At 40.3% G+C, this 16,829-nt stretch overlaps 2 protein-coding genes across 2 annotated transcripts; both read left to right on the forward strand.

The window, feature by feature from the left end:
- The first annotated feature begins 3,505 nt into the window (after positions 1–3,505).
- notum1a (notum, palmitoleoyl-protein carboxylesterase a) lies at positions 3,506–11,336 on the forward strand. Its single transcript, XM_030790870.1, has 11 exons — positions 3,506–3,675; positions 8,730–8,782; positions 8,893–8,988; positions 9,180–9,240; positions 9,423–9,481; positions 9,611–9,713; positions 9,891–10,082; positions 10,263–10,366; positions 10,562–10,709; positions 10,824–10,871; positions 11,030–11,336. Exons 1-11 carry the CDS (start codon positions 3,539–3,541, stop codon positions 11,334–11,336), a joined length of 1,308 nt encoding a protein of 435 aa, XP_030646730.1. The 5' UTR covers positions 3,506–3,538.
- Positions 11,337–14,930: 3,594 nt separating this feature from the next.
- Positions 14,931–15,842, forward strand: myadml2 (myeloid associated differentiation marker like 2). The gene has a single exon (XM_030790946.1). It carries the CDS (start codon positions 14,931–14,933, stop codon positions 15,840–15,842), a length of 912 nt encoding a protein of 303 aa, XP_030646806.1.
- The last annotated feature ends 987 nt before the right edge of the window (positions 15,843–16,829 follow it).

A 16,829-nucleotide genomic window follows, 5' to 3' on the forward strand; every position in this document is an offset into this window, starting at 1 on the left:
GCGAAGAAGATCCAAACACTTCAACAGATCGATATAAACCAACCATCATCGTCAACGAAAACGGCTACGTGCATTATGTTCTAGTTCTTCCCTGTGATGATAAACTTTGCAGTTGCTCATACATCTGAACTATTTGGGTGTTTTGACTCATAGTTCCTTCCTCACCTTCAGGTAATAGATGATTCACACAACGAAGTACTCAAATGCAAATATTTAAATATTTTCTTTTTTAAACATCAACCACAACATGAGGGGATGAGTAAGCTATGAACCATTTGAGCAGTGGAAACCCCTTGATATGCTGGTAAACCACAGGCTGATTCCACAGATGCTTTATGCCTTCTCTTTTCAGAGAGGAAACAGAATTTTGATTTATAAGAACTTTAGGCTGAATCTAGTTTGTATTTTTTTATTCATACAATAGTTATTGATATTGTTCCAACCCACAGTTCCTGCCCTGTTCCTGTTCTCTCTCTTTCTCTCTCTCTCTCTCTCACAATCACACACACACACACACACACACAGTTTATCAAAATTCAAAAACAAGATCATCTCTCCATATTATTTGGCTTTACCAAGCCTCCAGAAAACGTTGAACTTCACTTGGGCTCAGGATACCCACTGTCTGAAAACTGATGTGTAGGCTGAGAAGCTGAGTGATGCAGTGTGAGGATGTATCTATATCTGAATAGAGAATGTTCCATTCTACACGTATTTAGCATTTGAACAAAAGGACTCTAGTAGTAAGGCACTCATTGTATCGCCGCCAAAGGGGGGTGGGGGAGGGGGCTCCCCAGTTACCACGTTCTTGCATAAATAAAGGATAGACTAGTGGCGTGAAGAAACAAAGTTAAGTGTCCCATTAACGCCAACCATTCATGTTTCTTTCATCTCGCCGCTACGGGGCCGATGAATCCCAAAGGACATCCCAGAAAGTCTGTAAAGCGCTAATGTATTTATGAGTTTATTGCACGAAACGGTTAATTAATACATCATATTTAGTCCTACTTTCACGCATAGCGGGAATGACCCATTTACCATTGTAATTAACGCTGCTTTTGACGAGACTGCACTTTGTGAATTTGCTACGGTAATTTATGTCCTTTGGTTTTATTTTGTTCTGTTTTTACATTCACAAATTTACTCTGGCAACAGTTGTCGCGGGAAGCATTTTTGACATTTATGATAACTTAATCATCCTACTTTTGTATGGGCTATAGCCTCGTTGTGGTTACAAATCTCATATTAACTCCAAAACATTCACTATCGCGGCTTTTAGTGACAATACAGAGAAAGAATAGGCTCCTTACACAGATCATGGAACATTTAGGCAAGGAATACAAGTCTTTGTCCCCAAATTTCCATTTTAATGCTAATATTACCTACTAAAACAGTGTATCAGACATAGGCTACAACTCACAACCATACAATGAACCCAGAAACACTGTCCTCCGATTTAAGACGACAGTACAACTGATGATTTCTACCAACGCTTAACAGCAAGGATCATTAGTAATTTTATTCTAGTGGCGGTTTCACCCACTTGGACAGCAGGTTGGACCGAAGCGCGCAACCGGGAAAATTTTAAGGAACCACAAAGGAACATTCCATTAAGGTGCGGGTTTCCCTTCAGGATACAAAACTTTCTTCAAAATATACAGTAGAGCGGGAAAGTTTGGAAGGGGCGGCAGAGGGAGGGGAGTGAAGGAGTGATGGTTGCTTTGATCTTTGGGGGCCCCTTGTAGGCTAGATAAAAAGTGTCAGCGTCCCCACATACTGACTAAAATCACAACCTGCGCTACACTGCACAACAAGACGACAGAAGCTTAAGTTCGCTGAGAATAAAGGTTCAAACGGTAAGCGGTAACGGTACATTATTGACGAGACTTAGGATGTTCTAAGAATTGCATACGTAACACCAGAAGAATGACATTTTACAGACAAATACTCCATTTAATGTTGTCGTTGTGCGTTAGATGTTTCACTTAAAATACGTCTATTGTGCAGCATTATTCAACAACTTCATTACATCAAATAGCAAATTCGCCTTATTTTCATCGGTACTCATTGTAATTATGATCATTGCTGTTGTTGTTTATGGTTTGTTGTAACTGCTGCTGTTGTTATTTACAAACACAGCATTACTACTTATGAAATGACTTAATATTACACTGACTACACGTCATTCGCTGAACAAATGTATGCGCGGCTTGTGTCACATTCATTCCTGTTACAAGGTATTCATGATTGTTATTTCATGATATTAATCATTTTCCCCATTTTGTTGGTGTTATCTCGTCTGTTTCAGAAATACTGCTGAAACGAGTTAAGGACAGGTGTTAAGAGTAGGCCGGTAGCCTATTTTGACAGGTGGAAGAGAGAAAATAAGCTCATACTTCAGCACAAAGCAAAATTACCCACAGAAAACATAAACAAATAAATAAATAAATAAGCATAATGAACAAATTATCACTGTGACGATTAGGCTACGGTTATTACCATAGTTATTATCAGTTTATTATCACAACATTTTGCTGCACAATACCCTGTGTTAAGTTTGGAGGAACATACTTTCAGCTGGTTTTGACTTTGTGCAACAACAACGTTTGTGCTCACTGAGAAACGCTCTGTTGATATTCGTGTCGGCATTGATGTATTTGTTGTATAGTGTTTTTTTTCCCCCAGTGAGCTGAGCGAATGTGTCAGAAGATTCTTATTCTCACTCTATAAATTCATGTGGACTAGGAAGCATTTCAAAGCCAGTAAAAACTCCCACATGAAATGTAACATTGTGGATCAAAGGGCGCAAAGCAAGGGCATTTTTTCAATAAATTAAAAGGATGGAGGTCTGTCTCGCTTGATCACGCCCAATGTCCTGCCCACTGCAACGATTGGTACGTGGGGAGGCAAAAGGGGAGAAACTGAATAAATAACAGACGTTTTGCTATATACAGGTAGCCAACTAGAATAGCCACGACAATGCAATAACAACTTCACCGACACATGCCTTAAAGTCAAGCTCCAGTTTAACCATTGGAAACATTATTAAGAGAAGCCGTTGCAACTCTGTCTTTGATTTTATGAGAGCACTGAAAGAGGTTTAACTGAAAGAGTGAAAATCGTCTCTTCGGTGAACACTGAAATTGGTTTCCCAGAGGGGAATTTTTCTGATTTTAACATTTCACCTGTTCAGCACGCAACGGTGAGGCGACGGTTGTTTAATCTCTTTCGGTTCTGTAACACTAAATGTGCCTTTCATTCCTCAAATAGATATTCTGGACGAAAAAAGTATACGTTAAAAACTTGTGAACATCAAGGTGAAGGCATGAACTTCAGACGACACCACAAAAAGATAACGATGAGTGTGATACATTCCGCGCTGTTACTGGTGCTGCTGCAAACCGGAGTTCTTGGCGCAAGAAGATTCCGAGGTGGGCGCAATCCGCAGCCAAGACGAGCACTCCCCTCCACGCCGTACCGGGACAGAGGTGACACTACCGAAAGTTTTTCTTTGGACTTCACAGCAGTTGAAGAGAATATGGACAACTTCATGACTCAGGTGAAGAACCTAGCTCAGTCGCTCTACCCATGTTCAGCCCAGAAGCTTGACTATGACATGAAGCTGCATATTCTGGAGAATACCTCTGTCACGTGCAACGACGGAACGCCAGCTGGGTGAGTTTTCTCATGTGAGCAGGGGTGAACCTGACAGAGTTGAGATCTTCCCTTGTGGTTTTAAAAAATATATTATCATTATTATGTAATCTGCGCTGCCTGCCAAATTCGTGCAGTCTGTAGTCCCAAAATTGTTCATTTTCAGTAGTTTTATAGCTTTAGTGAATTCCAATCAAGATTTCAATCCTTGCGTTTCCTCGCTTAAAATTGGTTTCTTAAGACTTTATGGTAGCCTAATCAATCGCAACAGTCCCACTTAGCTGTATATTAAAAATGATTTTTTTAGGACAATGACTTTGGGTATCGTACCGCACCTACAGACTGTATCATCCAACAGTTGTTTCCTCAGTTTATGATCCACCCGACAACAGTTTTGGAGGTCTTTCATAAATCGAACTAAGCGTATTTCAGAGGTTAACTTGACTTGAGTGTTCAAACAAATTACCGAAACCTAAAATGATCACTCAAATGAAGGCATTACATACAATTTCAGTCGGAAAACGTGGGCGGGGCAGGATCTACAAGGAGTCCTTCATGTGACTTAGGTTTTTCTTCTCTAAAATTATAGCTTTATTATAATGACGATATATGTGTTCGATACTTAGGATAACTTGTTGTCTAAAACCAATGAACTTTAATAAAAGAATCCAAGCTGCTTTCTGTTCAAAAGGAAATTCCACTTTGAAAGCTGGAAAAACGGAACAGGTGACTTTTTGATATTTGTTGCAAGGATTTAGCGCTCGATACATTCAGAAAGGGCCCCAACTTTTCCCCTGTAGACTGTAATAGCAGCGAATGTCTGTCTTTGTGTCAGCTACAGGCTATTCAAAACTGCATGCTCATTTTTCATAATTAAAGTTTTTTTTTGATAGACTGAAGACACTTAAAATTACACATCTGAACTCACTTCTTTAGTTAAGAAACTACTAGAAGGTGAGGTTGGCAAAACAGTTTTGTGACTGCATGATGCTGTGGCTTTACTGATGTGCACTTTACAAAATAAGACATTTTGTTACGTCATCTTTTCAGGCCAAAAACGATGGTGGCTTATACAGTCTTGCTGAGGCCAAGTAGTTGTGAAAATCTCTCTTAAAGTTTAAAAGCATGAAAAAGTATTACATTAAACCCAAAAGTGCCATGCAGAGGTCAGATTTTTTTTTTTTGATCCGACTTATCTGTCAGCTGACGAGGAAAGTGACAGGATGACACGGGTTCAGAAAAAGTTGTCAGATGGCTGTTCACGTCACCTTTAAGTCTAATAGTAGAATCAGCTGCTTTATAGCTTGTCGTAGAGTCACGTGTCGAGAGCTGTTGTGCTTTGTGCGACACCGTGGACGTGGCTTTACTTCCTTACATGTCTTAACTTCTTTAAATAAATCATTATTAGACAAAGCTTTTGCCAAATGATGACGCTTAAAGAGTTTATTGTTGGGTTACACCATCTCATGTTTGTCACATCACAGGTAAACAGATCAACGTATAAAATCCCTCTCACATTTTTAATGCCATTTTTTTTTTTTTTCAGTGTCACAACATAATTCAACTTCAAACGAAGCGATGATATTTATTGTGCTTTTATATAAATAGACATATAACATTGTTGTTATATGACGTTGCTTATCTGCTCATAAATAAACAGTGTATGACAAGAGATTAAAGACCTTTATTCATAGCTGTTATACAAACCACTGTCTCCCAAAAATGGTATTTTAGATGAAAATGGAAATCCAAATTAGAACTCATTTTATTTTTTTTTCCAGTTTAGGAAACAGCTTGTTTTGTGGTTGGATGAGTATAGTTCTGTTTCCAGCACATAGTTATGAAACATTCTGATCAGAAGCAGTCCTCGGGAGTCAGGCGTTTGAAATGACATCATGAAGATAGAAAAGATTTGGCTAGCCATGGGCCAAAAATGTATATACAGTGAATGCATTGTAGAATGCATATCTGAATAACTGGTGTCATTGTTATGACAGTGTATAGCATCCACTCTACAACCCGTTCAGACATGTGTCTGTGGACTGTGGACTGCACTGTGTCCTCCATGACTCCCAGCAGGAGCATCAGTCCTGGCAGTTAGTGCAGAGTAGAGCCAGTGAGTCTCCCAGCATGCACCATTCAGCCTCCTGCTTGTTTCACCCCTTTGAAGCAGCGATATTTTTGGCAGGCGCCCGAGTTCTCACTCAGACCTGCGGTTGCTACGCTGCAAGCAAGGGCTCCTGTGTGTCGAGCTCTGTGTTCTCTCTCTCTCTCTCTCTCTCTCTCTCTCTCTCTCTCTCTCACACTCTCGTTCTCGCTGCCTAGCTGTTTCTCTGTCTTTCCTCTTTTATACATGCACACACAGACATACACACAGACACAGACAGACACACACACAACACACACGATTTAAGTGCTTATACATTCTTATTGGACCAAGGGAAATGTTCTATAATGTCACAGAAGTCTGTTGAATGTTAATCCCTGACTTGGACCATTAGTAAAAATGCTGACTGCTGTTTTTCTAATTGTGACAAACCTGAGGTGATAGAGAGTTGATGTTTGTCATGTATCATGGGCTGATGGGCTCCTTGTAGAGACAGATCTTGAAAGATCCCAACAAAGAATTTGAATGACAGTGATCAGGTAGTTTCTTGTTATAAGAATGAAAAAAAAAATACTGGTCAGCTGTTGTTTTCAAATTCAGTTTCTGAGCAGAGTGGAACAACATAAAATTTAAATCCATCTCATTCCCTCAGTTGAAACAGGAGTAATATCAGGTCAAGCAGATTCAGTCTGATTTCTCAGACTGGTGCACATGCAAGCACTTTATTCAAATATGGTTATGTGTTCTTCAGAATACTGAGAATGTGTAGTGTGTATTGGAAATAGGTCCATTGCAATTCTCTCTCAGTAAACACTTTAACGATCATGTTGCCCTCTTGTGGACAGAAGATTTTTCATTCAGGCTGGTACAATAGGGACACAGGTGTTTTGTTTTTCATTAAAATCTCAGAATGAGCAAAGCTTCCTATGAATTGTGGTCTGTGGTTGCCTTCAGAGTTCATTATGTCTGTATGAACTTAGCAACATGTCACTGGAGAAAGAAGTGTGTGTGTGTGTGTGTGTGTGTGTGTGTGTGCGCGCGTGCACGTTTGCATGTGCCACTCTGTCCTTTTTCTGTATTGCATGCGTGGACCTCCATATTCATCCATGCCTGTATCATATTTCATGTTTTATCAGCGTTTTCATATTCCCTGATTGAGAACTGAGGGGACTGTAGTCTGATTCTGGGTCAGATGAAAGTCTCTGGACGATTCTGCATTTAGAAAATGATGATCTCACAGCAACAGGGTGATAGTCACAAGAAAACAAACTCAAGATCACTGATAATTATCAGTGTAATCCCAAGAAAAGCCAAGCTAGAGATGATTTCTCTTTGTGCAAACACAGCCTGTCACTATATTGTCAGCATTAAGACCACCCATTTAAATGCTGTATGACTCAAATGCACTACTATTGCTTTCAGTCATGCTGTTTCATGTGTTTGATTTATCTGTGCAGAAAGATAGCTGTTTGAGATCAGCGCTCAGTGTGTGGACTTGCTTTGTGTACTGTATTTGACTGATGTAATGAGGTCATCTGAGCTGCAGGTTCGTGAACAACTTCAGAGAGAGCAGTGTGTTTTTATCTCAATCTCTCGAGTCCATGCCAGCATATAATAGCATCAGTAACATTTACAGAGACTGGGTTGCTGTGAATGACTCATTCATTCCTAAGCAACATTACAAAACTAGCCTCTGAAGACTGAAAATACTCACCGGATATATTTCAACAGATATATTTTTATAATGACAATTTGATGATATCAGATTTTTTCTGAAGTCACCCTGATGACCCATGATTGACCTGGATTATAGATTGAATGTAACGCACACCGTAAACAGGATAAGATTATAGGGAATGTAAAGGCAGTCCCATGATCTGGATTTTTTTCCATTACTTCATAAACCTGGAATAAAAAGGAGAAAAAAAAACCTGGCAACAGTAGATGACAATTAAAGTGCACGCAGGAAATAGCTGTAAATCTAATTACAAGTTAAAACCAAGTAACAACGGTTATTTTCATTCTTCCAGGTACTGGTATTTGAACTTTTGTATTATTGTTTCACAAATTAGGCCTATATTTAAATGGTCATTAATGAGATTGTTATAGATTACAAAGATTGTGTAAGATTACAAAGTTCACATCAAATAAAGTCTTTTTTTGATGTAATGGTTGGAGTCAGGTAAGAAAATTTTAAACATTGTACAAGGCTTGATGGACCCTTTCTCTACTAGGAATCAAGGTACCTGTTTCTAGTGCCCCTGATCGGATATGGTATAGTGGCTTGATAATTAGAGTGTCGTCCTGTTCAGAGCTGCAGGCCATAGGCACAGCTGTGTGTTAGTAGTGCAACATCAGCATCTCCAGTCTCACTTTTATCACCAAATTTTTTTTTATATCAGACTCAGTTGAAGCAAGTGTAGAGCCCTGTGCAATGTTTGTGGTCATTGCATTGAAATGTGTGTCTGTAGAAAAGAACCCTGGTTTGAACATTTGTACAACACAATACAGGGGCTCAGTATCATGGACAGAAAACAGAATGGAGTGTACATCTTAGCAGCCATGTATGAATAGATAGCTAGGAAAGGACACTTATCCCAGAGTAAATGTTTACTGTTTTCTGTGTGGCAGATCAACCTGCATGTGCAATATTACTGTTAACATGAAAGAAAATCACTGTTCTCAGTTAAAGCTGTCAGCCGTAATGATATTTAGTGGAGTGTTACTTAACAGAATGTTTATAGCCATCCTGTAGCTAGGTAGGTTATTTATTTATTTATTTACCTATCTATCAGCAAAATCTTGTCTTTTTTACAGGTAAAGCACATTTTCTGTACTTTCACCTGCACTTTTTAAATGACAGATACATGTGTGTAAAAAGCCATTTAACCGTCAAGCAAACAAACAAGCAAAAAATTACAATGAATGTACTTTGTGGAAAATTATGGCTGTATGTCTGTCATTATAGGTATTACCTGAAGGAGTCCAGAGGGAGTCGGAGATGGCTGATATTCCTGGAGGGTACGTACATTTCCCCAAGGTGACCAGAGAATTGCAAACATAAAAACTAGCCACGTCATGCTTGTAAGAACGCTACTGTAATTCCATATTCAACCTCTCTGTTTTGGTAGGTGGTTGGTACTGCTTTAACAAAGAGAACTGTGACAGCAGATATGAGACAATGAGAAGGCTCATGAGCTCCTCCAAATGGCCACAGACCAAGACAGGTAAAAATAAACAACAACAACAACAACAACTATAAATAGTAAAATGGGGAATGTTGTTCAATTCTCTGAATTTCTGTATAATTCCAAACCCTTTTCCCATTTCTTGTTAGAAGTTAAGATTGATGTGGTGATCCAAATGTGAATGCTGATGACTGATGATTGTTGTGTCCATAATTTTCTTCTCTCTCCAGGCACTGGTATTCTGTCTCCTCTGCCAGAGGAAAATCCCCATTGGTGGAATGCCAACATGGTGTAAGTGCTTTATCCGTATATGTCCTTTTCTGTTTGCACAAAGTGTTAAACCAAGTTAAACAGAGTATTCAAAAAAGAATATCATCCAGATAGCACTGCATATAAATGTCCAAGTGTACCAAGAGTAACAATATGGCAGTGACTGTGGAGTAGCACTGATTTATGGAGCACTCTTTCTTCAGGTTCATCCCCTACTGCTCCAGTGATGTTTGGAGTGGAGCTTCTCCAAAGACAGATGAAAGTAAGCCATCAATTATACTTTTTGTTACATGTAGAAGAGAGATTCGTCATGTAGCTGTTGTGCTTCGGAGTGCCTCGTGTCTGTGGTTGTGTAAAGCGTTTATTGTGTATTGTGCCGTCATGTGTGCAGATGACTACGCCTTCATGGGGTCTTTAATCATAAAAGAGGTGGTGAAAGAATTACTGACGAAGGGTTTGGACAACGCTAAGGTGCTGCTGTTAGCCGGGAGCAGGTGAGTCAAAGTTCTGGTCGCAACATGTTCTCTGGTTCTGTCCATATGATTTTGTAAGAGTGTGTGTGTGTGTTTGTGTGCGCGCACGTTTACATGTGATTAGTGTGTGTTTGTAAGAATTTAGGCCTGTTATCTGATGCTCTGGTCTAAATGTGTGTTTCTCTGTGTGGTCCGCAGTGCTGGGGGCACAGGGGTGCTTCTGAACGTGGATGCTGTGGCAGAGCTCCTGGAGGAAATGGGCCATTCCAGTATTCAGGTCCGAGGTCTGTCCGACTCCGGATGGTTTCTGGATAACAAACAGTATCGCTGCACCGACTGCGTGGACACCATCAGCTGTGCTCCTACAGAAGCCATTAAGAGAGGAATCCAGTAAGACACTTAACCCATTCCCTTTGTCCACAACACATCTGATCAAACTTAGTTTTGACTGAGCCCTACATCTCTGATGACAATAACTTTTCCATTGTATCTACACAATATACTTTTAATAATTCTTGCTTACATCATTCATTTCTTTAAGATCAAGGACATCTGATGTTTTCTCTTCAGGTATTGGGGTGGCGTAGTTCCTGAGCGATGCAGACAGGCATATGAAGGAAAAGAGTGGAACTGTTTCTTTGGATACAGAGTTTATCCCACAATTAGACGTGAGTGTTCATTAAGTCTACGTGTGTGCATTTGTATCTGTCCATGCAATTTAGCAAACATTTACGCACATAATTTAGTAAATTTGTGCTGTGTGTGTGTCTTTCTATGTGTATATGTGGACATAGAGAGGGAATGTATTATAAAATTGTGTATTTTGTTATGATATTGATATTTCCGGTGCTGATTAAATGTTCTGACAGGTCCAGTATTTGTGGTCCAGTGGCTGTTTGATGAGGCCCAGTTGACGGTGGATAACATCCATCTGACTGGCCAGCCTGTGCAGGAGGGGCAATGGCGCTATATTCAGAACCTGGGCATTGAGCTGAGGAACACACTGAAAGATGTCCCGTATGTACAAACAAATGTTTTATCAGACTGAGGGACTAGTGGATTCTTTTTTTTTTTTACATGGTCTCAATAAGCTGTTGTTTAAAAGAGTTTTCTCTTGATTTTAATCTGCAGGGCTATGTTTGCTCCAGCCTGCCTGTCGCATGAAATCATCACAAGGAAGTAAGTGTTGTTCATTCCTTTATCTCTTATCTTTTTTTTGGTCATCTTTAGCTATCAGCTAAAATGCATGATGGCTCTAATTTTGGCAGTTGAATGAGGTATGCAGGTTGTGAGTGGAACCAACTTTGAGCTATAGCACCCTCTTGTGTCTGTTGTAGTTACTGGATCGACGTTCAGGTGAAAGGCACCTCTCTGCCCAGAGCCTTGCATTGTTGGGACCGCAGTCTCCATGACAACAACAGGAACAACAAAACTCCACCCAAAGGCTGTCCTATTCATTTAATTGACAGCTGTCCTTGGCCTCACTGCAACCCCACGTGCCCCACCATCCGGGATCAGTCAACAGGACAGGAGATGAACGTGATCCAATTCCTCATGCACATGGGCTTTGACGTGCAAAAGATGGCCCAGCAGCAAGGCATGGACCCCAGCAAGCTACTGGGCATGCTCAGCAGCGGCAGCTAAAACGGCGCAGACAGGCAGGGGACATCTCCCAGCACGGATAGCCTCCCTGTCTCACCGTCCGATACCTCCACCCCTAACCTCTGACCTCTGACCCTACACCACAGCCCTAATTCGACCTTAGTTCCAAAACTCTAAATAAGTGTCCTTACATTGCCTCTTCTACATGGTTAGTTTTGACTCTCCTAAAGACTAGATAGGAGGAATCAGTCTTGATGGAAAAAGCTCAGTTCTGACTTCCTTCATCCACTCCATATTTAGCTTAGTAATTCTTAAGGAGAGGAGACAACAACAGGTTGCTTTTTGAAGAGTTTTGGAATGAGGGACTTGGTCAAATCCAGCTCAGTTTTCACCTCAGATGTAAGGGCTAACTCACTGTGATAGCCCAAAAAAGACCTCCCAAAACATGGTACTTCTAAAAGTACTGAAAGCTACATGTCAACAGGACAATGCACACCTCTCTGCTTCTCTCATTTTAACTTATCTTTTGGTTCTAAAAGAAAAAAATCACCACGAATGTAATCCAGTTTTACGGATATTCCACTTTTTTTTTTTGGTCTGTTTTTTTTTTATTATTATTATTATTATTATTTGCTCATTTTTACTAGTAACTCTAAGAATGATGGGGTTTTTTTTTCTTTAGATTTTGATATGTCCATTTTAAAGGAAAGACAGTCAAATTACAGAACATTATATGAAAAAATGATATCGTTTATATAGGATTTATGAAGTACACAGACAGGATGATGTTAGTATCCACAATTTCATAAGGAGGATCTTATCGTATCAAATGGAGTGTACTCTTTAAGACAAGAACAGGCAGGCACACAGATGTGTCAAAAGCACTGGATCACTTATCCCATACGTGGTATTAGGACTGAACTCCACACTCCTCTGAAAGGTAGATGAGGAAAGATTGAAGGTGGAAGGATAAAAAGAAGAAAAAAAAAACTGACGGAAAGCAGACACATGACACTTGGTCTCTTGTGTCTAACCAGTTATTCCAGGTATATCTCTAATAATGTATACGGTATATATATATATATATTTTAATGTGTAATTAGCCATGTATAATAATTCAACCACAGTATTTATGAGTATCCTCTTGCTCGTATCATTTTGCTTGTATCGGTTTGCTCATCTGATAAAACATGGGTCCTCATTATCAAGGTGGTTATCTTGCTGGCTCTGCTAGTTGATAATAACAGTGCTATAATTGTATGAATCACCTTTGATAGCTGTCACACTATTACCCTAATGTCTGGAGTATTAAAAGCACTGTAAAAATCAATCATCTTTTTATACAGTTAAAACCACAGTTTAGTGAATCATCACTGAATGTGACTCAGGTTGGCCCTCTGAAAATATTCTTTTTCTCTATAGAAATATTAAAACTTAGCCCCACATTTTTAAATACAATTTTGTGAGTATCCAGTGAGCAATATTAAATTATCATTATTAAGGTTGTAATGTTCATGTTACATCCAAAGCTAATGAAACAAAATGTTTTTTTATGTAATGAATTCTGTTGATTCAATGCAATTTCCACACCTTTTTTTTATGACAGTGGCTCTGTGTATTGGAGTATCCACAATAGGTTTCCTCAAAGGTTGACTGACTTTTGACTTTTCTCAGATGAAGACACTCTGGACTGTTGAACTATTTAATATTTAGAAAATCACGTTTTAATATAATGTTTATGTTTTATGTAACATTGTTAAGTAAGTCTTGTGAATAATGAAAAATATCTTCTATTTCACAAAAAAAGAGAAGGAAAGGTATTACTAATTTTTTTATTTTGCTCTGTACCATATTTTTTAACAGAAAAAAAGCTCAAGCTACATTGGTAATTTACATATTTATTTTGTTATGTAAATCATATTTATAAGTGCTGTTTTCACAGAGAACTGATTCTTTGTAAATTGTAAATATTTCTACTGTTTTTTCTTGTGTTGACTGCATGTATTTCTACCAGAAAGGACATATTACAGTTACTCCAAAGAAACATTTTCATAAGTGTTTTTGCCTTTTTTATATTCATAGATAAGTTAGTCTCCTCCTCCAAAACTATGTACACACTACCATAACAAACTCAGTGCCCACACACACACACACACACGAGCACACACACACACGAGCACACACAGAAAGAGAGAGAGAGAGAAGAGAGAGAGAGAGAGAGAGAGGGAAAATAGCATATAACACTGCAGGGCAAAACTCTGTGCATGGCCAGTGAAATCAGACATTTCTCACTGGTACAGCAGTACAGATATTTTCTACAATTCCGCATATCTAAATTGAAACTAGATCTGACATGACAAGATCTTGAGTTATCAGAGTCGGAGTTATCGGCGAGAAAAGAGGTATGTGCTGTCTTATCTTTTGATTTAATTTGAACACTACATGTTGGATAAACCTGAGTGAACCTTAGAGTCAATGACAAGTTCGTGGAAGCTAAAACCACTTCGGCATCTACCTCACACCCATGTGGCCTGTGCATAAATTCACATAGACAATTATCCCAGCCTTTCCGCATGTAATTTATTTTGTTAAACCCTAGCTGAATGAGTATCTGTTATATCATCCCCTGTTATTACCTTGTGCAAATATGTGCTCTCCCCTCACTCTCCACCCTGAGAAACTTGACTCCCCACACTGACATGCACATGTGGACTCCCACCCCATTCCGCTGTGGAATATAGACCCCTATTTTTAGACCTGGCGTGGTCCCTGGTCTTGAGCTCAGCAATACTCAGTCATTTAAATGTCTCTCCCTCAGTGCTGAACACACAAAGACGACGACAGCTTGAGAGAGAGAGAGTAAGTGAAAGGCATAAAAGAGGATTGAAAGGATGAGAATGAGAGAGAAATAGATGGAAGGATTCACACAGTAGTAGGAAAAAAGGTGACAGAAGAGATTGGGGGCGTATGATTTCACACCCTCATTCTTCTGAATGAGATCGTTGTTGGAGACATCTTTTACCGTTTTACATCTGTGGGACAATACGGAGAGATTTGCCAGTGTCCTCGTATCTTTTGAATCTCTGGAATGGTGAATTTTGGAATTGTTGTTTGAGATTTTACTTTGTGAAGGACAGCAACAGTGCCAAGACCTTGGAGGCAACACAACACGAGATGGGACTGTCCTTTTAGATTCAAAGGAATTTTCCTTGAGTGTTGATGGTAGCACGAGCACTGCTGAGGGACAAGGTAACCAGGGCGGATGACGTGGGGTATTATTTCAACCTCATTAACATAAACAATAGTAAGATTAACTTCTAACCAAGTTTTTGTGTAAAATCTTCTCTGCTCTAACACTTGTTCAAAATCGTATATATATCTAAAATCTGAGACTCGTTCTGAAGTTCACTCCTCAAGTGAAGAGAAAGACAAGAAGTACAGTGGTTGAATGTAATCTGATCCAAAGCACACTGCCGTAATTACAAAGCAGCCCAGGAAAGCACAGAGGGAGATTTGTAATTAAGTCTATCTATAAAAAGAGCTGGGCAAAGGGCGAGGCCTCCAAAGTCAGCCTTGAGATACTGCGAGGACATTCGGACTCAGCCAGACCTGACATATCCCCTGTAAGGCCTGGTCATGGATTCCCACGGAGGACATTACCTCAACAAAGAGGCAGTGCTGTCGCCGCTGGGAGCCGCTCGCATGTTCCAGCTTTTACTGGGTTGTACCACCATGGCTCTGGTGGCCCACAGCGCCGGGTACAGCGCCACATACGGGACCTTCTGCATGTTTGTGTGGTGTTTCTGCTTTGCAGTGACGCTGCTGGTCTTCACGCTGGATGTGACACGTTTGCATGGCTGCATGCCGATCTCTTGGGACAACTTCACGGTGGCCTTCGCTATGCTGGCCACGCTCATGTATGTCACCGCTTCCGTGGTCTATCCGGTTTATTTCCTGAACTCCGAATGCCCGGCTGAGGGCTGTGAAGTGAGGAACTACCGAATTGCTGTTACCGTCTGCTCTAGCGTCTGCTGCTTTGCCTATGGGGCCGAAGTCTTTATCACAAGGGCTAAGCCTGGTCACATAGTTGGATACATGGCCACCATGTCAGGTCTTCTCAAGGTCGTCCAGGCTTTTGTGGCATGCATCATCTTTGGTGCCCTCGCGAATGATAGCGAGTACAACCGTCACATACCCACACAGTACTGTGTGGTGGTCTACAGCCTGTGCTTTGCGGTCACCGTGGTAGTCGTGGCCATAACCGTATCGGGAAGGACGTCTGCTCTGAGGTTCCCTTTCGATCGGTTTGTGGTCATTTACACCTTCCTGGCTGTGCTGCTGTATCTGAGTACTGCCGTGGTCTGGCCTGTCTTTAGCTTTGACAAGAAATACGGCACACCAGGTCGGCCTGACAACTGCCCACGGGGGAAGTGCCCATGGGACAGTAAGCTGGTGGTGGCTGTGTTTACACACGTCAACCTGGTCTTATACTTCACTGATCTGGTTTACTCCCAAAGGATTCGCTTTGTCTCGCAGTCTGCCGCCTGAGGCCGCATCAGCTCCTCTCCGTCGGACACACAGTAACACCTCACTGGAGATGATGGGGAGAGCATTAATGCACCTTGAGATCTGTCTCTGGCAGAGTTTTCCTGCTCAGGTCATACACTTGATATTTTTTGTGACACATTACTGAAAAAGCACTGAAAATGTCAGGTCAATTCAGACAGTCAAATGCATATTGCTGAAGTTCGTGTAAATGCAGTCCAGCTCACACTGCACAGCATACTGTATTGCTCTCAAATAAAGCATACTGCACTGCAGCAGACTGCTCAGGATGAGTCCACAATTGCCTCATCCTTTCTACAAACAGTCTGGACCAGGTTTCCCACGAGCATTATTATGCTATGAGCATCCCTGAGAAACACCAGCCTGTTTCTAAAAAACATAAGAATTCATGCCATGCCATTTTCTTTGACACTGTTTTGTATTTATGGTGTAAACAGGGCCCTGAATGACATAATCTACTTTTCTGTTATGAAATGCGTTGGTTTAGGTAATTGGTGATAAATACATTTAGCCCAACATCCACTGCTAGACAAAGGGCAGTGCTTTAGTACTGTTTCATCAGTAAACAGCAAATTACACCATTTTCAACACTTATCTGCCACACAATGTATATTTTCAGTTCAAATCAACTCCTCACAGTCTGAATTAAGATCTGAGAGAAAATCTCCAAGTCAGAACCAAAATACTCCATTATTAGCTCATTATGTGGTACTCTGTATGTTCTATATGCCCGTGTGTGTATTCTATGTTTAGAATACATCTTTTACATATGGATATTGACATCTTAGATCCAAACAAACACCACTTTAGCAACTTTAGCATTGTTCAACATTTCTCTGAGCTGTAACAAATGAAGTGAGAAAAAGGGAAGGGGATTTGTAAAAGTGTGTCTCTATTGATAGCCCAGGTGACCTCTGAAATCTAACCTTTAATCTGGAAGTTTTTGCTTTTAGATTTCCACCCTAATGA

Source organism: Chanos chanos, chromosome 13 (assembly GCF_902362185.1).
Source record: "Chanos chanos chromosome 13, fChaCha1.1, whole genome shotgun sequence".
In the NCBI taxonomy this organism is placed as follows: domain Eukaryota; kingdom Metazoa; phylum Chordata; class Actinopteri; order Gonorynchiformes; family Chanidae; genus Chanos; species Chanos chanos.

Excerpts from the sequence above, each read along its gene's own strand:
- notum1a (XM_030790870.1), top strand. The coding sequence starts at position 3,539 with ATGGACAACTTCATGACTCAGGTGAAGAACCTAGCTCAGTCGCTCTAC. Across the intron at positions 9,482-9,610 it reads TTCTCCAAAGACAGATGAAA|ATGACTACGCCTTCATGGGG; the intron begins GTAAGCCATCAA and ends TCATGTGTGCAG. Across the intron at positions 10,367-10,561 it reads TCCCACAATTAGACGTGAGT|GTCCAGTATTTGTGGTCCAG; the intron begins GTTCATTAAGTC and ends ATGTTCTGACAG.
- myadml2 (XM_030790946.1), top strand. The coding sequence starts at position 14,931 with ATGGATTCCCACGGAGGACATTACCTCAACAAAGAGGCAGTGCTGTCG.